Source organism: Electrophorus electricus, chromosome 4, assembly GCF_013358815.1.
Source record: "Electrophorus electricus isolate fEleEle1 chromosome 4, fEleEle1.pri, whole genome shotgun sequence".
In the NCBI taxonomy this organism is placed as follows: Eukaryota; Metazoa; Chordata; class Actinopteri; order Gymnotiformes; family Gymnotidae; genus Electrophorus; species Electrophorus electricus.
The window spans coordinates 25,291,566-25,317,197 of NC_049538.1; the positions used below are offsets into that span (position 1 = coordinate 25,291,566).

The 25,632-nt window shown below is 40.1% G+C and overlaps 1 protein-coding gene across 7 annotated transcripts in view; it reads right to left on the reverse strand.

The window, feature by feature from the left end:
* The window catches only part of kiaa1549lb (KIAA1549-like b), a 38,664-nt gene that overhangs the window by 10,471 nt on the left and 2,561 nt on the right, over nucleotides 1-25,632 (reverse strand). For 2 of the 7 annotated variants that reach the window (XM_026999486.2, XM_026999490.2), the window contains exons 2-14: nucleotides 16,602-16,967; nucleotides 12,889-13,419; nucleotides 12,577-12,692; nucleotides 10,905-11,124; nucleotides 10,526-10,659; nucleotides 9,682-9,850; nucleotides 7,763-7,822; nucleotides 6,915-7,066; nucleotides 6,542-6,713; nucleotides 5,746-5,909; nucleotides 5,444-5,479; nucleotides 3,484-3,674; nucleotides 1-55 (exon numbers count right to left, since the gene is read on the reverse strand). The exon at nucleotides 1-55 is cut by the window's left edge and continues 76 nt beyond it. In XM_026999486.2, the coding sequence (XP_026855287.2) occupies nucleotides 1-55; nucleotides 3,484-3,674; nucleotides 5,444-5,479; nucleotides 5,746-5,909; nucleotides 6,542-6,713; nucleotides 6,915-7,066; nucleotides 7,763-7,822; nucleotides 9,682-9,850; nucleotides 10,526-10,659; nucleotides 10,905-11,124; nucleotides 12,577-12,692; nucleotides 12,889-13,419; nucleotides 16,602-16,967 (2,366 nt within the window). Of the gene's footprint in view, nucleotides 56-3,483; nucleotides 3,675-5,443; nucleotides 5,480-5,745; nucleotides 5,934-6,541; nucleotides 6,714-6,914; nucleotides 7,067-7,762; nucleotides 7,823-9,681; nucleotides 9,851-10,525; nucleotides 10,660-10,904; nucleotides 11,125-12,576; nucleotides 12,693-12,888; nucleotides 13,420-16,601; nucleotides 16,968-17,366; nucleotides 17,565-25,632 lie in introns of all 7 variants that reach the window. The other 5 variants (XM_026999484.2, XM_026999487.2, XM_026999488.2 and 2 more) reach the window with 4 other exon arrangements.

A 25,632-nucleotide genomic window follows, 5' to 3' on the forward strand; every position in this document is an offset into this window, starting at 1 on the left:
GATGCCCTTCACCGATTCGCTGCTGATGACGGAACCTTCCTCGCTCGGCAACCTGCTGCGGGTAACCATAGCAACAAGGGGGAGCGGTGAGCCTGGGCGCGTGTGCGAGTCGGCATGGCTGGTTATGTCATACACTCGCTCTTTGTCTACTCTCTCTCTCTCTCTCTCTCTCTCTCTCTCTCTGTCTTCTGGTTGCACCTGTTCTGCCAAGCCCTGCTGCAGTGCTTGGCCACTGTGCAGCCTCTCCTGCACTGAACAGGCTTCCAACTAGACAAGCATTAGAGAGATGTGCTACTTACTGCCTGTAGAATAAACATCAAAAAAGGTTTTCCCTCCAGATTTATCCTGCTATATAATGGAAACTTGTGTGCCTTTAGAAATAGAGAAAATTAGTGTAACCTTAGAAAGTTCAACTTGACTTCATGGAAAAAAAACATGAAGGAAAGGTCTGCTTGTTTTTAGTGCACTGTCTTCATATGTTGTTGTTGTTTTTTTTTTCCTTTGGAGGAGTCATCCTCCTGAATAAAGATACATAAAGCTTTTTTTCTCTGGACAGTATAAATGTGTGTGTGTCGGGGAGGGGGGGGGGGGGGGGGGGTCTATAACATTCTAGGAAATCTGCTATGATGTCATTGCTTCTATGCTTGGAGATGAGTTTTGTTGCAGGAGGTGGGTCCTATCAAAGATTAAAGATCTGGTCCTAACCAATTTCAAAATTTTAGAATGGCAAAATATTATGACCTTGGGTCAATCATAACCATTGATTGATTTAAATGTGGCTACATTAGTACAAAAGTACTGATTTGGGATCAGTCATAATATGGATATGTTTTAGAGGCACTGTAAAAAAAAAATATGGCAAAATATTGGTATGGTTGGGGGACTAGACTTCAAGATGAGTGATTTCTTTAAAGTTTAAAATGTAAAACATTTGCTTTGACTCTTATGCCTAAAAGTAGGACTACATTTGTACCATTCAGAAATGTAATCACTGGGCCTTGTCCTTTTTTTTATTTAAAAAAAATGGAAACAATAAAGAGCATATGTGCCCTGTGATGGACTGTCCAGAGTTCCCATGCACTCTATGCTGCCAGGATAGGCTCCAGCCCCACATGACCCTAAATTGGATTAAGTGGTTTAGAAGATGAATGAATGAATGAATGAATGAATGAATGAATGAAGAGCATATGAACAATATCATGTGGTTCCTTTCCATTTGCTTGAAAACTTGAAAAGTATGTGGTTTGCAAGTTTACATCATTTTAGGTTTATGGAAAATTTATTACAATACCATAAAATCAACGTTAACCACCAAAAAAAACCCAACTCCTGTCGTTTGTTCTCTACCCCACTCACCCTGCCTCTCTTTCCACTCTCACTCCCTCTCACTCTCTCTCCCTCACCCCATTCTATCTGTTTTTTTCTCTATCTCTATATCTCTATCCCTCTCTTTCACCCTCTCTTGTTGGAGAAGGTGGATAGGTTGTTACACCATAGTTTACTGAGACAATTACAGCCAATGATTTTCCAATTACTCAGATGAGGCTTCAGAAAACTGCACTTTACAAGTGAAGGACATGGCTTTCATTTCAGAAATTCCTTTTTAGTGTCTTAATGTGTCTCCTTGGTTATGTGCAATGCATACACTGTGTGCACAATTATTTTGCAAGAGAGTATTTTGACCATATCATTTATTTTTTATTTTTGCATATTTTCCAACTCCAAGCTTTAAACATATCAGGTGAATGAGGGAGCATGTGGCCTAAGGAGATCAACACCCTATATCAAAGCATGCATAATTATTAGGCATCTTCTTTTCCTCAGGCAAAATTGGCCAAAAAAGAGATTTAACTGACTCTGAAAAGTCAGAAAACCTGCTGAAGGCTGAAACCCGACCCCCCACTGAACAAGATACGTAAGGTGAAACGTCAAAACTGGGCCGAATAAATATCTGAAGACAACATTTTAAAGGTTTTATGGACTGATGAGGTGTGAGTGACTCTTGGTGGACCAGATGGATGGGCCCATGGCTAGATCAGTAATGGTTACAGAGCTCCACTTCGATTTAGATGCCAGCAAGGTGGAGTACTTGGGTAAACATGGGGTACTGTTATGGGCTGGTGTTATTAAAGATGAGCTAGTTGGACCTTTTCGGGTTGAGGATTCAAAATCAACTCCCAAACCTACTGCCAGTTTTTAGAAGACACTTTCTTCAAGAAGTGGTAGAGGAAAAAGTCTGCATCTTTCAAGAAGACCATGATTTTTATGGCTCCATCGCATGCACTGAAATGCTCCAGTGCATAGCTAGCCCACTTCCTCACCTGACCTAAACCTTATTGAGAACTTGTGGGCCAAGAGATTTACAGTGAAGGAAAACTCCCTGAACAGTGTCTGGAAGGCAATTGTTGCTGCTGCACGAAAACGTTGATCAACATATTAAGAAACTGACAGACTCCATGAATGGAAGGCTTATGACTATGAATATATATATATATATATATATATATATATATATATATATATATATATATAAATAAATAAAAATTTTATGTCAGAAATGTTTATTTGTAAATTGAGTTTGTTTATTATTCTCACTTTAACAGTTGAAAATAAACATGTGAGATTGGAAAATGTAAGTTTTTAATTTAGTTTAATTCTGTACACTAATACTTGCCCAATAATTATGCACACACAAAAAAGCCAAAAGCTCATTTTTTATTTCTTAATTATTCAGGTTTGAGGTTTATTAACATTTTGGATTGACCGAGTGCATTGTAGTGGTTAAATAATAAAATGAATCCTCAAAAATAAAACTTGCCTAATAATTGTGCACAGTGTATAGGCATCTAAGTTCCATAACTGACTTTCCCCATTTGCCCAACTATAGCTGTATACTGTGCTATGACCCAAACATTTGTGTGCCCCAGATTTTGATGGCATATCTTGATTTAAGTACCACATAGGTGTATATATAATTGGCTTACCCTCGAAAAGTGATTGATGTGGGGATAAGAAAGGCCAAAGAAAATGGGAAAATAAGGAGTGAGCAGATGAAAGAAATGATAAGGCAAATGTATTCACTTTTTCTTGTAAGGCTTAAATATACCCCACAGACAACAGCTCTTCAAAAACCTTCTTCATAAACAGCTTAAGGGCAGTGCAGTAGGGCTTGACTGTTTAGTGTTTAGTCTTATCCAGCAAGCTAATGGTTCATGAACATACAGCAGTAAGCTTAAGAATTGCTGCAGAAAAAAACATGTCACTGCAGATGCTATGCTTGTGCACTAAGAACATAAGCTTAGAAAGGGATTTGGAAAGCTTGGAAGAATCACAGAAAAAGAAACAAAGCATTAAATAACTGCCAGCACTATAGTCATTGGCTTTCAGACCACACTACAACACATACTAAATAAATGAACTAATAGCATTAGTCTTTGTTGATAAGATGATGCCAGCATACATACAAAGCAATAAGGATTTAACCTTTTCCTGATTTCACTGGTCAGGGTCTTTTTGGAGTTTGAGCCATCTGGGTGGATGACCTTGTCCAGGGAGAGGGAGGCATCCCGGATGGGGAGCGGCAGCACCATGGTCTCCTGTTTAACAGGCAGGGTCTCCTCATCGCCGCCCTGCTGGCCCAAGTGCTGCTTGGCATAGTCAAACCCCTGAACAGGCTGCACCAATAAAATAAAATAAAATAAAATAAATGAACACTTGAAAGAAAAATAGGCCTGTTCTTTAGGACTGCTTTTTTTCCATTCATGTCTGTACCAAAGACTAATCAGTTAATAACACTGAAAATGTTTTCTGTTAGAGACAATACAATTGATGTGATGACTTCCTGTAATCAATTAAATATTTTACATATGTTTCACTTCCTCATTAAAAATTCCCCTCATTGACTTAATTGGCTAATATTCCACACACACAGGTGGTTAAATTTCCCAGTGCTCACAGTAGGGTGCATGTGTCTGACAGCACCACCCATCTTAGGATGCCTGGAAGTGTTGTATTAACAATTTATGAAGTCAAATTTAATACCCATGGACACTAATATTCCTTAAATCAACAAATGTGCTTTTGCACACACACATTCTCACACACACATATAAAATCTGTCTAAGCTAATCAACCACATGGACAAAACGATGTCCACATGTAAGCTTGCATAATCTAAAACCTTGTGAAACCCACCTACAAACATGGCATTCAACACTCCAGCATTTTTAAAATACATAAACAAACAATACATGACAGAGCACTGATTCATCTCAATGCGCTCATCATATATTTTTCCAAATCTCCATACCATACAAATTATTGTATATAAACAACAAGAAATTAAAACAAGAAAATAGTAATGCATGCTGTTCATTGGGTTTGCCCTCTAAACGCAGGTATTCTGATCATGTTTCCTGTTTCTGTTTCTATTCAGAGCAATGTCAAGGAGCTGAGTCTGGAGCAATAAGGTGGGACCTGCGGCACATGGCCGTCTGCCTACAGCTGATGGTAGTTTAAGGACAAGATGTTATACTGGTTCCACATCCACAAATAGTATCAGAGGGCCACAACAACCAGATGTGATATCATTGTCTAGCTCTTTAAAGATTTGAATATTCCATGTGCGGTGGTACCATATGAAGCTTTCTGCATTTCCCAACAGTTCAAATTAAAATTCCTATCATCATCATGGGTACATTTGTCCTCTACACAGGGCAGGACTCAATGAGAATGTCCACCAATTAAAATACACCAAAGATCATTTACCACCAACTTTCACACCAGATCTTACACTGACACTATTACACAATACGCTGTTCGATCATCAGTGGTGTAGAAAATAATTACGCACTAGTTGCTTTTGGAATGTCTAATTTTGTAATAGCAAAGCAAGATTCTGAAGTTCAAACAGGGAAATGTGGCCTGTGAGTGAGATAAAACAGTCCAGAGTAGTGAACAGTGGAGAGAGAAAAATCAAATGTGCCATTACATCAGATTACATCAAAGAAGATAGTGTTTTATATTAGATGTGTAATTTTTTTCTTATATTAGACAGTGTGTTTGAATTTGACCTTACCAAGAGGAATCTATCTCCTTTGTTTAGCTGCACTTCACTTTCACTGGTTACACCCCACAGAACTGTGCAACCTCTGTAGCACTGCTAGCCTACTTTTGCGGAACTCTACAGAGAATATCTGACCTTGTTCCCAATGCATACATGCACTTATTTGAACATACAAACACACACATGTGCACACACGCACACATGCACACACCCGTAGAATAAAGAATTTACAATATTTACGGTTGTGCCATTTAAAGGAGCATAAGGCGCCATCCCCTTCATTAACCATCCTATAATATGGCATCTTGAACAGAGGTCTACATTCAAAGTGTTTAAAACCCCAGAATTCTAGAAATTAATAAAGAGCTGCATAACTACCTGATGATAATAACCAACGTCTCTCCGGTAAGCAGTCTACATGAAAGAAAACAGCATGAAGAGTCAATACACATACTCATTCACACATACTCTCTCTTTCTCTCTCTCAGGTTGATGGAGGCAAAGCAAGATTTTTAGTATAATGTTGATAAACTGCCAACAGACACTTATTATACGTAAAAAATCACATAATAAAATGAGTCTTATACACTTGCATTAGAAACATTGTTTATCTGCAAAAGAGCTCTTGGTGAATGACTTATGGAGCATGGCTAAATCAGGTTTCCTATGGCAAAGTTTACCTTGACCCGGGGATTCAGGTTGCCAATGGCATCAGTCTTGAAATCACTCTTATTTTTGCGACACAGAACAGCAGTGATGATGATGATGATGATAGTCACGACACCAATAGGAGCCAAAACAGCAGCGATGATCCAGAGGTTGTTGGAAGGGTTTTTCACCACAGCTGCATGATGAAAAAAGATGTGTTCTGTATTAGGGAAGCAAGGAAGGGGACACACCTAAGAGCACTTACAAGAGACGTGCTTGACTGGCAGTACGTTTGTTTTCATGTGTACTGATATTGAGTATAAACTACTTTCCAGCATGTCCGCATTTGAGCAATTATGTCTGCGTAGGTGCTTGCATGTGTTTGTATGCACCCAGTTTTGCCTGGAGCTTTAGATATCAGATTGTGTTATGATTATGTCTGAGTGTTTTAGTTTTCTCTGTAGGAAGCATTCCTCTCTGTTCATAAGAAACGTATTTCTTCTGATGTCTCTCACTGAGGCTCAGCACGGTGTCCTGTGGAGAGCTGAAATGGAGTCTATATCTCTTACACTTCTAAAACATAAGCATATGTGTGGAGAGCTCAGTCGAACCAGTGATTTTTAGTTACATAAATGATGAAGGGCTAGTGTAGAAACACTTCAGCCCCTGCACCCCACAATGTTCAACTAGATTACTTGTTTAGCAGAGTTGAGCAGTCATCTTGTCAGTAAAGTATGTAGTTTGATGTAAAGTGATGAAGTTACACTTTTAGGCCTGCAGATAAGATGATGCCACTTAAGGTGCAGAACATGAGATTTGTTAACATACGTTCAGCTTGTAGTTGGACAAAGTAACCCAGTGTGAGCGCCATGGTTTGGGAGTCCACTGTGTTCAGGATTTTGGCTGCAGATGTGCCAGGGAGAGGTGCGCCATCGTGCTGAGCATAGTAGGTCAGCTCGATGGGGTTCTTTGGCCCTGCCACTCGCCTCATACCCACCATCTGAGCTCAACAAGACAGATAAAAAGCAGAGTTCAGTGCTTCAGCAACAAAGAGATGGCACTGCAATAAGAATAATAACATGACGATAATACTGCACTGCAATGAACTCATCTCATAAAGGTGACATAACACTCATAAGTTGACACAAGCCTCATAGGCAGTCATAAGTGGTCATTCCTGGTGAGCTCTTCAGGGAGTCACCTGGACAGTATAGCTGCCCACGGTGGTGGCACGTCTGAAGCGGGCACCCTGCTGATGGGCCACCACAAAAAGCTCAGCCAGACGCTGCTCCATCATACTGGCAAAGCTCTGATACTGACTCTCCAGGGAGGCATCCTCCACATCCTGTATCACTGCACACAGCAAGCAAGGGAAGCAGGGAAGGGAACTCTCTGATAATTCATCACTCGCACTGTAATTAATCCGATCGCACTGCGACTGACCTTGGTCAAGAAATATTGACCATCCTGACAGCGATGGAAGCTGAAGAAATACAATCTCTCAGATAAGATGCTCACCCTCCCCGGCAGGGCCCATGCACGTGCGCGCACACACACACACACACACACACACACACACACACACACACACACACACACACACACACACACACACACACACATACACACACAAGCACACACACTAATTCGTATAAAAACAAAACTGCATAAAACATTCACACACAATTCATCATCCCCAAGAAAAGTTAATATCACTAATAACCTGCTAGTATTTTTGAGTTTGTTTTGATTACTCCACCCTATGACCATCACTTTTTGGTATATGGTGCTAAAAATGTATTCAGACATTGCTGTAAGAAAAAGTTATAAGAACTCTTACAAGAAGAATTCAAATTTAATGGGATGCTCCATGTCTAGGGCAAAGTCATATGTAGGACAGACACTGCAAACACTGATATTACGAGTCAAGGTCAATATGAATGTAACATTTATTTGCCCTATTATGTAGAAAATGTTATTTGTAGAGAAACATAAAGAAAGAAGAGGAAAAAAATGGAATTGGTGTTCCCTGATTAATATGGTGATTACCTGTGATCACCCAGAAAGTCTTGGTTGCAGTGGAGGTGTTGAGGTTATGGTACTCCAAAGCTAGAAGAGGATAGAGAAGGGAAAAAAGAATGAACAAGAGTGAGAGGAGATAAAAGGGACTCCTTCCAAAAAAGCTCCTTTGATTCTGAGTCCAGGGGCTTTTTATAATATCTTAGTCCAATGTATACCAGGCAGACAATTCATACTTGTGAAGTCAAGTCTCGCAGAATTTTCCTAATGAAACTCTAGCTTAGTTACATATTGCCAGTCTGATTAACAGCTCTGGTGGGCCACATGCTCTCCGGGCATACTGCAGCAGGGACTGGGAAATCAAAGCTGTACTTTGGTCAATTTCTCATGTGAAAGAGAATGTAAGACCTTGCAGCATTTCATGCATATTAAATACAACTGATAAACTGCAATAAACTGGTGCTAACATTATAAGGCATTTTAATGATAATAATTGTTTCATACTTTCTGGAAAGATCTAACATTGGGAAAACAAAGCTAACTACTTCAGGCAATGTGTCCTCTCTGGCTGCTAGCACGTGCTCATATCAAGAAGGCAGCAAGTGTGTAGTTCCATTGCATCCAAGATGCATGAGGAGACTGACAGTGGTCCATTCTTACATTCTCTCCCATCATGGGGAGCAGTCAAATATCTCCACAACAGCAAAAAGTCATGTTTTACTAACATCTTTGGCATATCTGGACTCCACACAGAGCTTAATATGTGCACATGGGCGCACACACAGACACACACACACACACACACACACACACACACACACACACACACACACACACACACACCTGTAAAATCAGTTCCCCACAGTTCATTATTTACTCTCATAATTGGCCATTGCCAGGGAAAGCAGGCAATCACCTTTGCTTCTTGTGAACACCATTCATGATATTACAAATGGCAATGGCATGAAAACCAGCAGCAAATATGTTTAGCTGCCCATCCCAGCCTAGCCCATGCTGACTTCTGCAGCATATGTGCCTAAGACTGTTACAAAGGTATGCATACACTTTTATTAGTACTAGGGCGGTCTGTGCATTACGTATCAGAATATTACAGTTCAGTATGGTTTAAAATTCTGATTGCAGCTTAATAAAAGTCCACAGTAATCATAGAACTGTTAGATTTTGTAAAATATGAAATGATTGACCACAAAATTCCAGTCCACTGTTACTTTGTTGCAGATTACAGCTCAGAACACACATATGTGTACATATCTGAATGAGCGCATTACATTATAGTTTCCTATTCTGCATTAAATGTTGCCACAGGCTTATTCTAATAGACTTTACTGAAGTACAGGGATCCCCAAATTCTTTAAAGATAAGAGAGTGCAAGCAACCCCATGTCCCCCAGGGTGGGGGCATACTGTCTCCCTGGAAGCCTTGTTAAGTAATTCTGCATGAAAGGAAGTCATGGCCTGGCTTTGTTCAGCTCACTCAGCCGCTCTGCTGGTACAGGCTGAGGAATGACGCATCCCAGCCAGACCTGCCCAGCTCCGTTCACATAACCATGCAACCTTTCCACCTCAAATGTCATTTGCTGTTTTGACTGTCCACAAACAGGTATTACAGTGAACTGATTAAGTGCAATCTGGAGATTTGAGTAGTCAAAAAACCTGCCCCATCCACACAACACTTATTCTGCGTGCTTCAAATGAGAAGTGAGATGACTTCCCCTTCACCCTGTGCTGAAATGTGAGCCATGCTAACCCTTCTAAAAATAACCCAAATAAAACACTGCCAAGGGGGCCTGTGTAGCACCGTACATCGCCCTGGGTGATACCTCAAGTCTTTACCAAGGTTGTCTTATATGGTACAGTGTGAAGATGAATACTGGATGTTGCATAAGCAATGTAACACACAGATCAGGATGCTGAGAAGGGGACACTTACGCTCGGCAGTGATAAGAGGTGGGTAAAAAAGAAAGTAGCCCACAAGTTCAGCAGTCAGATGGCTCAGGAGGATACTGGCCTCTGTGCCATTGAGTGCCACAGATCCATTATGCACAACATATATCAGGGAGACATCAGGAGAGCCAGCTGACTGTGTCACAGTCAGGATCTGAGAAAAGGGAAACCACAAGTCAGACAGACAGGCACGGTGAAAGGGGTGTGCACAAGACAAAAGGAAAGAAGTGGTAAAGAGAAAGATAAGGTTGTGATTCAATAAATTCAATAATTTGGTTTTGAAATTAGAAAAGAAAGATACAAAAAAACCCACAAATAGACCAAACATGCAATCCATTGCTGCGATGCTCAGAGAAGTTGGGATAAGTATCAAAACAAAAATGATTTGACATCATACATGCTAAGGCTACATTTTTTATTAAACCTTAATATGAATGCAAAAAGAAAATCTCTATGAAAGCAGATTTTATTTAGAATGAAAAAGCATACCAACGTAAAAGATATAAATAGATAGATAGATAGATAGATAGATGGATAGATAGATAGATAGATAGATAGATAGATAGATAGATAGATAGATAGATAGATAGATAGATAGATAGATAGATAGATAGATAGATAGATAGATAGATAGATAGATAGATAGATAGATAGATAGATAGATAGATATGCATGAGTTGCCACCCACATCTTAGAATAAATTGACCATCATTATAATTCATGCCTTAGTGTACACAGAATAATCAGAACATTAAAAATACAGTTGGGCATGAAAAGTAATGCAATCTCCAGGCCAGTTGCAGTAAGCACATGTAGAAAAGCATCATACCTGTACAGTTAGCTTGCTGTGAGAACTCAGCACTTTGACCTCAGCCTCAGTGAAAGCGTTCTGCAGCCTCTGCTCCATCATCTGAGCAAAGCTGCAGGAACGCACGTCATCTCCTGTCCCTACAAACCTCAGGACTATATGCGAACATGCACATCCACAACACACGCAAACACACATATACACACATGCATAAGAAAGTATATAGCTGTTCAATACAGAGGCACAGGCTTACAGGCATACACAGAAGGGAGTATGAACTTCCTTCTAGTCTGTACATAAAATGAGCAGTGGGCTTGTCCTTTGTTTGCTAGCTCAGTTAGTGGGAGTAAACCAATCTGTTAGCACATACAAACACTCTAAGCCATTCTGTGTCTCTGACCTGTCTTCAGCATCTGTGAAATGGCAGGTCTGGGTCTCCAGTGGTCTGCTGGGATGGGCACTGCCTGTACCTGGGGCACAAACTGCCGGATATCTGCTATCAGTCTCTCGAGGCCATAGGCATTCAGAGCCTCCACTACCACTGAGGGAGTATAAACTTTATCCCCATGAGTCACATAGTAACCCACAGTCATGTTGGCTGCCATAGACAGACGTTCGATCTGTGGGAGTAAAGAGCATTAATCAGTCAATAAAAAGCTTTAGAAGACAGGGAAGTCTACCTGAGACAAGAGAACAATGGAACTTTTACACAGGTTGTGTACAATCAATAGTTTTGTGCAGTGGAAATGTGGTGTGAAACTGATCTTTTGGAGAAAACTGGCCATATTTTGAGTGAGAAGAGCTATCCCTTCTTGAACAGAGACATTGTTCAAATACAAGACAACCAGAGACCCTGTGTATGGAGTTCTTTCAGGTACCACTGAGATAAAGGGGAATAAGAATACCTGTGTAACTGGAAGGAAGAAGGGGGACATGTGAACTGTTGAAAGAGAAATGAGACTTGACAATATTCTCATAAATGTAGATATCTTTGCCCAAGTCCCTGTGTGTACATGAAAGTCCAGCTCCATCACTACATCACTCATTCAGCTGGAACAGCTCTGCTTCATCATTCAAGGGAAATAACAAAATGACAGATGGCCTTATGGCTAAGGATACATTACAGTTGAATGTGTGTGTGTGTGTGTGTGTGTGTGTTTGTGTGTGTGTGTGTGTGTGTGTGTGTGTGAGAGAGAGAGAGAGAGAGAGAGAGAGAGACAGAGAGACAGAGAGAAAAGAAAGCAAGGGAGGGTAGGTGTGCGGTATAGTGTGGGATGATGCAGATTTCCTTTACAATTGCGATATCGTGTATGAGATGTGAACTGGTGTTCTGCCCGTGTCTGCTGTGTCAGCCAATGAACTCGATGCTCCCGCCATATGAAGGTGTCATTGAGGGATTATGTTTCATTCAGCTTTGGAATTTGCCCTTATTTCTTTCAGTTTAGAGGATCACTAGAGAATTAAGCTTCAGCATTTTATTCTTGCTCCTCTAGCAACACCACAAAGCTCATTTTGATCATTGAGCTCTTTTGTCTGCTTTCATTATTACATTTGTTCTTGTCAGTCTTTGCTCTTAGTCTGGCCTTTGCACTTGCTCTAAACATTTCTATTCACTTCGGAAGCTATTCACCTCCTTAGCTCTAAGATGTTCCAGTGAAGTAAGCCATGTGACATCACTATTGACAGAAAGACATTCACTTGATTGGAATCAAATAGTTCTTACCATTTCCTCACATTCCAATGTTTTGAGGTATCTGTCAGTTAACAATGATTTCTACAATTCCCTTTGGTATCAATATAAAAATCAAAGATCTTCAAATCCAAACTCGATTCCTGAAGTGAGTGCTGGGACACTAAAAACCACTCCCTCCTCTCATCCTCTGTCTCTGCTCAGCAGCCACACTCTTAGCCTCTTAGAACATTCTCTGATTGCTCTCAGTCCCTTTCAGTATTTCAGGCAGGTTCTCTCAAATATAAGGTTACCATCCAAGCCTTATTCTCTGGAAGCCACGGTATCTGAGCACAAAGGCTTAGAAACATGTATATCATTATGAGGTTGTGCATAAGCCGACCTGTACATGGACGTCACGGCTGTTCAGAGCCTTCCCCGTCGCTAGTGTGAGGGCCCTCAGAAGGTTCTGTTTCAGAATGCTGTCCAGTCGGTACCTCCGTGAGTGAATGGACAAAACTGAGGTGGGGAGTTAAAAAAACATTGAGAGAGATTTTCACCTTCAAAAGGCAAAAATATTACACCATCAAATTCCAGGAGCAAAAATATTACCAGACACAAATTCTTTATAATAAATTAGTTATACAATTTACATGAGTGGATTTCACATGAGACTTTTACATGAGAGTGGAATTGGAGTTCACAGCTGTCTCACCTATCTTAACCCACATTCTGTCAGTGATGTTGCAGACGAGTAGGGATCGAGTGGTGGTAGTGGTGGTCGTTGTGGGATGGGCACCTGCAAAGCCTCGGGCTGGAGTGGCCCTTGCAGGCTGGGTGGCAGCAGCCCATGCAGGGGACAGGCCAGGTGGCTTCGTCTTCACAACCTTAAGTTTTGCTGCGGTTGTTGTAATGGTAGTGGTAATAAGTCTAGGGCTGTTTATTTGAGTTGAGCTAGTCAGCTGGGAGGTTGTGGTCACTGGAGAGTGAGTAGTGGTTGTAATAGTTGCTGTTGCAACAGTTGTAGTGGTGACAGTGGTGAGCTGAGGGACACTGCTAGCTACTAGATCCTGGCTAGCGGGTTCTATTTGAGTAGATACATTCAAGTTTTTGTAGGGTAATGTAGTAATTCTCATTTTGGAGGGAGATACATGAGAGCCACTCCCTTTTGAATGTAGCCCGGTCTCCCTAGCTGTAACCACAGAGGACACCAGCTCAGAAACCCAGTCATCCAGTGCAGACTCCACTGTAAAAACAATACAAGGTTTACTCACTTCTTATGGGGGTGTCAGGGGAATACAACAGAGAACTATAACAAAAATGCTGACAATGGCAAAGGTGATGATAACAATCCTGATTTGATCCTGACAATATTGATTGGATAATTGTTAATTCATTTCAATAAACAATTCATTGTGTAGTTAATTAAAAATAACTTTAATAATAATAATAATAATATGATGATGATGATGATGATGATGATAATGATGATGATGATGATGATGATGATGATGATGATGATAAAAAAAGTTAGGGAGGATAAGTCAATGATATTCTTAACTTGAGAATTCTATTGTATTCAGGGTGGGTCATGAAGATACAGTCTTAAAAGTAAATAAGGCTTGGGCTCCTTTTACCTTCAAACTTCAGGTTGTTAATGTTGTATCTGACATTTCGTAATGCTGATTTCTTAATCCTTAAGAAAACCATCGCATCAGATATTGCCAAAGGTTTAGAAACACTTGTAGCATCATTGCTCTCCACTGACGAACTGTTAAATGGATGTATAGGAAGATCATGATTGTTTTTGCCACCAATCCCCTTTAAAAATTTTTTACCTCCCACTCTCATGAGGGCTAGCAGTGGCTGTGGTGTCTGGTCAAAACCACCAGAGATTGTTGAATTGGGATTTGATTGTCTTCTGTGATGTCATATGTCATATTTAATTCATTTCCAGTAATCTCTCTCTCACCTTGGAGCTGGCCCTTGGATTTAATGGTGTTAGATTCAAAACTTGCATTCTAGTGCCAGAAACTTCTTTTTTTTTATTTTGGGAATGTAAGAGATTTCAGTGATTAACTGATCAGCAGCCTCTTTTGCTACCCTTGTTTTGGTTGAGCCTCTGGTGAATAGTGTTGGTGGAGCTGTGATATCTCTACATTAGTACAGCAGTGCTTTGCCACACTTCACCCATCTCCACCTGAAGATCGGATATTATCTTTATGAGATTGTATCTCATATATGTATCTCTGAATGCTTGTTTTTCTCAGAAAAGTTTGGAGTATGAATTTCATTTTTTGACCCCACTATATAACTGTCTGCAAACAGAGTAGCATCTGGCGATGAACGTAAGAATACCTCCCAACTGATCACTGTAGAACCCAAGGCATTCAAAAATGAAGGAAGGCCCTTTCTAAAGGGATGATTGCATTTGAGCTGAAGTTATGTCTGGAGGCTATTTTTCTTGATGGGTGAAGACATGTCTGTCTGGAGAATTATTAAATCTCATTATCTGAATTGGAGCATATACCTCTCTGATGTGTATTTCATGGGTCAACTTAATTGACAATTTGGAAATTATATGAATTTGAGCAGTTGAATGCTTAGTATCCAACAAGTTCACTGCCGTCTGTTTTACTGTGGCGGTGTTTGAGGTAGCAGATATTAAATGGTGTGACTGCATTACTACTCTTTCTATCATCACAGGACAGACAGTGCCAGTTCTATCAATCCCAAGTGGTTTTTGGGGATGTGAGTTGGTGACATTTGCCTTTGCCAGGTTCACAGTGCCAGTGATTCCAAGTGTGCTGATTCCAGGGGCTGGGTCAGATAGTGCTAGCTACATGAAGAGTTGAGGGACTATGCTCAAGTAACATTAAAGCTTTTAAATGTGACAAAGCCAATTCAGGCTTTGTAAATACTGAGCTGACAACTTTTTGCATATAAGAACTCACAAGTTCAGGTTCTTCAGCTGGAGTAAATAATTAGGCTGCAAGAAGGGAGACTGGATTGATAAACTCAGATTCAAAAAATCAGCTAACAACTGAAGTTCTAGGTAGTTTATTGCCCTCTTCCTACTGCAAATGTATGTCAAGATATGCTCTGTATGACACCAAAAAGTTACTATTGCTAGTGGAGTATGATTCACTTGGGCTCAGGCATCCACCTGGAGAGGCAGGGTTCTTAAGAAGTCAAACTTAATGATGACACGACTTGCCATGATTATAGCAGCTGATGATGCTTTTGAAGTACATGTATATACTGGGTAGGCACTACCTGATTTTCATGGATGGATAGTGAATAAATTGAAGCAGATGTACTGCGGGGCAAGTGAGGCAGTGCTGCAGTGGACATAGCTGCTGACTCGCTGTTTTGTGGCCCTCCTTGTCAAGGCCTGGGGAAATATGCTACCATCGTACACTCACATTTGGCGCTGACTTGATATATGCTGTGGGACATAGGCTGATGGAAATATGCTAACCAGTTTCCCATGACAAACCACTCCTCTAGTGGTTCTACTCTCAAATGACCCACTTGGGTTATAGGACAATGATGTCTATGTATTGTCTTTTTTCCACTGTGGGGCTGAACAGTTTTGAGTATGGCTAGTAACCATGCCAGTCGCATTTCTACAAAAATATGGTTCAGCACAGAATGCTTAAATAAACTGCTCAGCACAGTATAGTTAGCTAAGAGCCACAGAATTGTTCAGGTTTGATTACATTGAGATTTGCTAGTTCTACACAAACAGAAGTAAACTTCTTATTCTTCTTGTCTTTTATCTCATCAGTGACATTTCCATTTGCATAATATCTTGTGCTGTTTTGCACACTTAAAAATCCAAACAACTCCAAATTATCCATCTCATCAGACACATGCAGCAAACAGAGTTGTTCAGTGACAACAATTGTCACATAATTGTGACGAGAACCCGTCACCACCACAATACTTCCTGGCCCTGATTTCCAGTACAACACTTGTGGAAAAAGACACTGTAACCAGTCTCACTAGTATAGAATGGTACAGAACTGGCCTGACACAGCCTTAGTAACTGTTTGGCCCCAAAGTGGAAAAGAGTCTTTGGTAAAAAGTTGTTCTTGTAGCAGTTGCTTTTGTATCTCCTCAAAACCATTAGTGATAGTTGGATTGAGATTCACTGCATTGATTGTTTTCCTAAAGTCATAATGTCTTATAGATTTCACTCATTTACAGAAATTCAGTCTTGCACAGTGGAGTTTGCAGATTATGATGATGATGATGATGATGATGATGATGATGATGATGATGATGATGATGATGGGAATAAGGGCAGCCCTAATGTGTGCTCACTACAGCTGATGAGACTGTCAACTGTAACTGATAGTGCAGGATGGAACTGAAGTTTGCACCAAACAAAGCTGCAGGACACATGCATGTTGGATATCAAACCTGAGGCAGAGGACTGGTTGCTAATGTGCTCGGCAGTAGCGGAGGAGGGATACATAATGTACGGCTCTGCTCTGTGAATGGGACCATCTGAATGTGACTGGTTTGTTTCACTCTTGATCCTTCCTGCACTCTCCAGAGCGGAACTCTGTGGTTTTGCAGCTGTGCTGGCCAGTGCACTCAGAATGGAGGTGAATGCTGGCTCCTCTTTGTTGCCCTTTGACAGACTGGTGGGGTCTGACTGGATGACTGAGACAGAATCTTCATTGGTCATTAGCAAACCAGCCAGCTGATAAGGAGAGGTGGCCAGGGTCGCTTGATCCACAGATAATGCTGTTGAGCCTGACGCCTCATAGTTTGATGAGTCATCTACGGAAGAAGAAAGATTCTGGTGGCTATTCTGGGCATGTTTAATCTTCTCAATTCAATATTTCAGTTCATACACATTCAGAAGAAGCTATAATTTTCCCATCACGCATATGCAGGAACATTAAATAACTTCTTTAAAGAGAAGGCTGGCAGAATTATAGCTCTCCTAATGAATAATACACAGAACATTTAATGAACAATACACAAGACATTTTTGTTCTTTGCAGATCTAGGACTAATGGTTTTTAAGGACCTGAGAACTTGTGAAACACATTATAGCCTTATATAAGCTGAAGGATACCACAAGCTATCAAACACCTCATGTATCTCATCTGTAATTAACAACAAATAAACTCCAAACACCTTTAACAGAGAATGAGAGAATTACACCAGTGTCACCTTCAGTAAGAGCCAGAGAAAGGAATGCTCTGTGCAACGCTCCTGGATCAGTGAGAAGGTTCTATGCAGGAGGTCTGGGAAGGGGTTGGCATGCTTCCATACAGCCTCTTCTCTTGCCAGCCTGCATGCATCTCTTTGACATCCTCAACAGTATCTTGGAGCCACTATGATTCATTTATAAGGATTTGCAAGCCTGTCCTTTAATACACAAGATGTTGATGCCAAGGCACATTGGGCTAGGCAAAGCTCAGCAAAACAGAGGTACAAGTCTTCAAATAATTAAGATCAAATAACAATGCAATCAAATCTGCATATAGTTCAACAAAGGATGCAGTGATGACATATAGTGTATGTAACTGTATGCTTTAAAAATGGAATGATATAATGTAGTATATATACACAGTAAATTCTGAATTCAGCCAAGCTAATTCACATTCAACAATGTGGCAAAGTACTGCAAAAATCTCTGCCATTGCTTTATAAAGATTAAGAACACAACCCTAAATTAACCCTAAATTTTTCTCCAGGCCTTATGATAATACACCCCGCATTTTTTTTTTTTATTATCTGTGGACATTCCTACATCCTAGGGGGTGGATATGTGATGAGTATTTAGTTCAATACGCTCTCTTTTCTCTCTTTCTCTTTATTCAGCACTGACATGAATTTCAAAATCATTTTGAGTGTAGTATTTACTACATAAAGACAATCATAGAGGAAGGAAAATGTAATAGAGCTGCTGATATGTAACCACATCCATCCAACTATAGCATGCTCTGCACTCTGAAGAACAATTAAGGTGCAGCAAGGGTAAAGTGTTATACATTAAATAATACCCCCATAACTATACAAAGAAACATATCAAACCTGTACTTAGTTTTTACACCTGAACAACACAATCCCCTGAACTTGGCAGAGTCTATCTTCTTTGGACCACTGCACAGCGTGCATTGGGGCTGAATGGTCTGCTTTCCCTGCCTGCTCCAAACAAGGCACTGAAAACCTAATCCCCAAATCCAGTATTGAGACTAAGTTTGCTTAATTATGCTTTGTCCAAAATCTCAGATAGCATCCATTTGGAGTGTGATTTAGAGAGTGCAAGAGTCTGTCGACTTTAGAGATCACCACATACTGGAAAATGATAAAAAAAATAAAAAAAATAAAATAAAATAAAAAACTATAATATTGAGGTATTAAAATTGCTCCTCTATGGCCAGACCTCAGGATAAGTTAGGTGAGGGTGAGTTCAGAAATATTAATTCAGATAAATCAATAAGTTAAATATTGTCACAGTTTATCATCACTGACTAAAACCACATCTTGTTTCAGTGAAGATGAAATCATGAAACCCTTCTTGACCTGTCTCTTAATTAGCCTCAATTCAATCTCAAAGTTCCATTTAATTTAGAGTGAATTGCATCTTAGTTCCATTCTTGGCTCCATGAGTGTGACTCATCCTGTAGAAATTAAAGCATAAACTAAATAATGTTTCCCCACTCAATGGCCATTCAATAAAGTCTCTATTTACAGTATAGCATGTAGGCGGACAGTATTTTTCATCTTATGGAGACCGCTTAAGCTGGCTGATCTTTAACAAATCTTTCTTATGAAGAGCTTGACACAGAAAGAAAAATTCTTTATGTGAGTACAAAAGCCCTCTTGGAGAAACTCACCCTTGATATTAGGAAATCGTCTAATTAAACAGTATCCTTTAGAAGTCACTACAGTGGGCCATGGAGTGAAAGCTCATAACTGTGTCATAGTCGTGCTGCTACTCAGTTCCTCATGGCAGTTAGATTTTGTTGAGACTAAGAGTTTGCACTAACTGGCTTAACAAAAAAGAACATACATTCATTCATTTTTCTGGGTGCAGCTTGTTTTTTCCTCATATACTGAAGTGCCAGAGACAGGATAAGTGAGTAAACAAAGAAAGAAGAAACATAAGTATTGACAAAGAGTGCAGCAGACCTGAGAATGAATCCAGTATAAATCAGCCCTGCTGTGGCAGACACAGTAGAGTTTTCCTTAAATAGAAGCCATGGGAGGTTATATAAATGCATACTCTACTGAGAGTGCGCAATAGGATTTTCTGGAATGCAAGGCACAAAGTACACTGGGCAGGGTGTTGTGATGAGATAAAATGAGTGAGTGTGGCATGTCACAAGGCACACTCAGTACAGGCTAGGGGTTTATAACAGACTCCCATAAAAAAGGGAAGGTCAGTGTGTCCCTATGTCCCATTCTTCGCATAATGGGGACTGACACACTTTTGCATTTCTCGAGAGAGATGAAGTGTATGTGTGTGTGTGCGTGTGTGTGTGTGTGTGTGTGTCTGCACATGTGTGTGTGTGATCTCGCATTCTGCAGCATCTTATGTGCATTACAAACTACTTTTTAAGTTTCTTCTATAAAAATGACCATTGTATTTTTAATTTGTATATTTTAATTAACTAATAAATTCAACTGAGCAGGGCAAAAACCAACTGGCTTAAAAATATAGTGATAGACAGAGACAGCGGCACTGACTGCGAAACACTGGAGTGTAGCAGTACACTTGAGTACATGGTCTCGCCCACTGTGCATCTCCTTGCCCCTCTGCCCAGGTTCTGGGACATGTGTCTGGACAACCGGCCTGCAGTTGATCAATGGCTCACACTTAATGTCGAAGAGCTGAAATAACATACTTGCTTGGCTGTTTATTTAAAATTGAGCCTTCATGGCTCAACAGTCTCTGCCTGCTTTCCCCCATGGGCCCCCTGTCACTATACCATGATGTAAACACAGACCTGTGGAAGTGTTGCTGTACTTTGACCGAAGGACTGAGCCCTCTGAAAGAAGCCCTGGTCCATAGGAATTGGGCAGCCTAGCTGACCATGGCCTTCCAAATACCCCCTGATATATCACTTTATTAAGACCTAGCTCGTCAGTCTGAGCATCCAGAGGACCCACTGAGTGTGACATGTTTTTGGCTGAGTTACCACAATATGATGCGATACTGCAGGTTTTTTGAGCTTCCCACCTTTTGACCTAAAAAGCTAGTACAGTCATGGACTGCAGATCTGAATGATGCAATGGAGGGCCAAGAACATGGAACATTTTGGCTCAACAGTTTAATGATATTACAGTACTCAACTCTTTAACTCATATTATGAAAATACAGTCTGACCTAACAATTATATAACGGCCTTAAATGACTGATTTTTGCAGTCTAAAGAGCTAAGAGCTTTATGATTCCATCTATTTACATCATAGTGATTTTACATCTAATCATTGTATATTGCTGTTGAGAGATGTACAGATCAATATCCAGCTGTCAGCTACTAGCAGGCTAATTTTAGTCTCATTTAGCCCAAACTAGTTAAACAAAATTGGAACAGTGTTGCCCTTCTGTTCTTGAAAGGACATGTTTGTTGACTACCACCAAAGTGAATCATCAATGCACAAGCAAGTCAAGATCTAACATCAGCTTCCATGCTAATGAATGAAACTGGCCATGATCACAAAGTCACTTTGCCTAAGGAAAAAAGCCAACCAATTGATTTTGATGCATGTAACTGTGAGTGACGTAGAGTTTTACAGCGGTCAAAAGGGGGATGCTTAGGAGATCTTGACAGCCATATGCAGCAGTTTAGGGAGGGAAGTCTGTCTCCTCGTCTCCATCACCTGCTACAAATCTGAACAGCCTATCAGTGAAGAATGGCGCACACACCTCCAGAGTTTCATGTTTTGTAATGGTAATGTTTATTATTATTAATATTATTGTTGTTGTTGTTGTTGTTTATTTTCATATCTTTCTGGTTGATAAAAAATTGCCATATGGCAAACAACTGAAAATGTCTAAAATTATATGAGCAATACTTGACTTAGTAAATATTAACTTGGATATACTAACATCTTGTCTTCCTTCGAGAACTCCCTGGTATCACCATCCCAAGCTGACCATAGCCTGGGCATAACTTTGGACAACCAGTTGTTGTTCTCAACTCAAATCTCAACCTGGTCAAATCTAACCTGGTCTTGCAGATTTCTCCTTTGTAACATTCAAAGGATTCGGCCCTTTCTCTCGCAGGAAGCTACCCAGGTGCTAGACTCAAAGATAGACTACTGCAACTCGCTACTTGCTGGTCTTCCTCCAAGAGCCATCGAACCTCTACAACTTGTCCAGAATGCAGCAGCATGACTGGTCTTCAATCTACCGAAGTTCACACGTTACTACACATCTGCGCTCCCTTCATTGGCTTCCAGTAGCTGCACACATCAGATTTAAAACCTTGATGCTTGCCTACAAAGCCAAAAATGGACCAGCCTTTTCATACATGAGGTCAATGGTCAAAGTCCAATCCGTGCCTCGAGTACTTCGAACCTCAAGTATGGCTCAGCTTGAAATACCTTGCTTCAGGTCTCATAGAAGACAAGCATCGAGACTATTTTCTGTCCTGGCTACAAGATGGTGGAATGAACTCCCACTTGCTCTTCGGACAGCAGGGTACCTTGCAGTCTTCAAATGCAGACTGAAGACCCATCTATTTGCGGAATATTTAAAGGACAACTGACCCTGCTCCCGTAGTGACTGACTAAATTAGTACTTATTGTAGGGTATTGTTTATTACACTAATGTTGTTTAACAAACTCTAGCACTTATTGTTTATTGCATTTTTCATTGTTTAAGATAGACCTTATGTATTTTGTGCTTCTATGTATCAGCATTGATCCCTGTATTTCTACACTATTCTAGTTCATTGGTATGATAGACTCTAACCTACTGTACTGTACTATACATCACTAAGATTGCACAATGAAAAGAAGAAATCTCACCTGCACTAGTACTACTTTTCACCAAGTAATTGCAACAAATCTTATAAAGTCATGCTACAGCTTATAGAACTGGCACCATATCTGCATTCTTAATGATTATAGGCATATTATGCATCATACTGAATCATCACTCACTGTCATTGATTCTTCCCCTATTGTACTAATATTGCTGTTTTAAACAATGCTATTTATTTTATTTCCCTATCTTTCCTCCTAAAGTTAGATAGTGCTGAACAGCACTCCTTCCCTGGGATTTCTTCTGCATCTTTGGAGTATATCGATCATTTTAAGTTCTGAGAAAATAGCATTTGCAAACGAATTGGTTGGAGTGGGCATTATTACTGTAGGCATCACTATGCCTTCTGGCATCAGTGTGGATATGAGACTGAAATGGTTCACTTAAAATCAGTACGCACATCAAAAACCTGTCTGCACAGTAGATGGATATACGAGCTCTAATCATACTTACTGCATCTAACATGGTCCAAATTTGTGCTTAATCCCATCAGTTTAAAGGGTCTAGTTATATGTAGGGCTGGTAGAACAAAGTGCTAGCCTATATACCTATTTCATGGGCTTGATTCCCAGGGAGTACTGCAATAAATGTGCTATAAATGTAGACAATCTTTCTCGACTTTCTGTATTATGCCCACTGCAAGAATGTATAAACATACACAGAATAAACAGTAAGTACATTTTTGTCACTGTCAGACAGAAGTAACACTCTTCTTTACAACATTACTTCTGTTCATATAAAAGCCAAAATGAAGAAGCCATGTGTGAAAAACACCCCATGAATTAATAGCTTGTAATAATTATTGTCTCATATCATTCCGGAGGAATTTTGGTCCATTGTTCTTTATGATGTTGCTTCTGTTCAATGTGGTTTGTAGGCATTCTTTTATGCACAGGTCTCTTAAGGTCCTACCACAGCACTGGGCTGAGGTCTGGACTTTGACTGGCCGATTGCAACACCTTCATTCTTTTCTTTTTCAGCCATTCTGCTGTAGATTTGCTGTTGTGCTTGGGATCATCATCCTGTTGCATAACCCTATTTTGGTCGTACATTTGAGCCTAGAATACTTTGCTATACACAGGAATTCACAGTGAATTCAACGATTGCAAGCTTTAAAAAATAAGCCCAAATCGTCACCCTTCCACCACCATGCATCTCATTTGGTATGAGGTGTTTGTCTACAGATAAACAGATAGACTAGCTTAGTAGCTACTTAACACATTTATCCTATTTCATCTGAGAGTATGTTTTGTCCTGGCTGCAGTATTGTTGAGATTCAAACCAGCAATTTCTCAATCACAAGGCAAAATCTCAGATATATATGCTATTAAGACACAAATTACTCAAAATAAAAATCTTAAAATAAGAAAAAAGATACATATTTCCTAAAATAAGATGCAGAAAGTGTCACTATATACAGCTATTTTTTATCAGATTAACCTGTTTTTTTATTAGGTGTATTTACATGATGCAATCCATTATTTGGTCTTCTTACTTAGAATCTTACAAAGACCAAAAAATACCAGTTACTTAGTTCTATTTTATAAAGGTCTTACTGTATTTTCCTAAATTTTGACTTTCTTGAATAAAATGTTGTGCAGCACGAATCTCTCCTTGGAGAATCATTAAAGCAAGATTTGACAGGCAAGTTTGTAAGTGCGTGTTTAGTTCCACCCCAGCCACCCACCCACCCACCCCTACCTATAGTAGATCACATACTGCTGAAGAAGTAATATGGACCTTTGAGCCCTTCAATATTGCACTTTGAAAATAATTACAGGTACAGACATTATGTTAACTGTTCTGCAGTTATGGATAAGAAAAAAAGACTTCAGGTCTTTATCTTCCCCTTAAAATCACTTTAGTTTTGAATGAAGACAGAGGCTCTGCTGTGGGCTACAAAAGTCCTGTCATAAACAACAGAGAGAAAGGCAGTGCAGCTTCAGTGGCCAATCCCATTTATTAAAATAATGGGCTATGTTAAAGTATGACAATTTGGCTCTGTCAGAGAGAAAAACATGAGAAATGTTCATAGAGACAGGCTGCAGCTGAGATGGGTGGAGGGGTCATCCTGCTTTTAATAACTTTAATAACTTTCTAATTAAAAAGCATTACATTTTAAACATACATAACACTGCAAGTGACAAATTACCATATTTGGACATAGCAATAGGAATCCTGTCCTCCTCTTAGCTCATGAGCTTTTGCCATTCAAACACCATAAAATCTCAAGACATTTCATATATGCTAATGCTGACTTCAACAAGCATTTTTCTTTCTTTGTTATTGTATATCTAATGTTGTGGTTTCTATTAGATTCAGCCAATATTGAGAGGTCAGCCATGCTTTTATCAGAGCTAATTTATAGGCATTTTAAGTCTTTGAAGATCCCTCCAATTTACACTTTCAGATCTCCTCCCTCTATTCTCAGAGTCAACTCTCCAACTCTCCAATTCAATACAGTGCTCTGTACTAGCTGGTGAAGCCTTGCACTTTGGCTGATTCTCCCTCCCCTTCACTTCAGGTGACAGAACAGCCCATGAACTTCATCAGTGACTGCACGTTAGCAATTGCTCTGCTTTCACTACAAGCATCGTTCATTGGCAACCACACAACCTCTAAGGCATCACTCCTCTGCTGTGTATTATATGTTAGTTCTCTGCAGCTAATCAGAAGGCAGCTGTTAGTCAAATTATGCATAAGTCTGAAGTTAAGGTTAAGAACAGAAGCAGTATCTAGCCCTGAGCAAGGGCTACACCTCGTGCCTAACTACCTGGAATGAAAAGTGTCATTCAGCTAAAGTGCTGGCAGGCCAATACCATCTAATTTACCATGGCAGCAGAGGTTGAGCTAAAAGCTGTGTGCTGTTTGTTAACGGTCTGTGGAGAGTTGATGGTGGCAGAAGGAGGCAGAGCATGCTGCAGAAATGTGCAGCCAGGGATTTGTGTCAGACATCAATCTGCTGCTGGTTGGTCCCACCATTTACAAGACCTGCAGTGCAATACAGAGATATACACGCTCCCAATGCTGTGAACTTTTTACAGCTCCCTGCTTCAACGTTAACATCATATCTTACTGACTGCAGCAACTCGTGAGCAAAACCACTTTAACAGCACCATGGGCTAGAGCAAAGGCATGCTGGAGAGTCATGCACAAGGTCTTTGTGCTGTAGTCCTGTGACCAGTATCCAGTGGGGGACCAGCCAGTCTGGAATTGACTAAATGCCAGTTAAATTGATAATGTGACTGATGGATGTTAAATGATGGCACAAAGGCTGTTTAGGGGAATTTAGTTTGCCAAATGCTCTATAACCAAGCTGCCATACTGTTCTGCATTAGGTCAGCACTCTCCTGTACCACCCACACTCTACTTATGCTACTACTTTTCTGCAGATGTTGTGTAAAGCAGTGGGAGGGTCATCCAGGGCAGATGGAT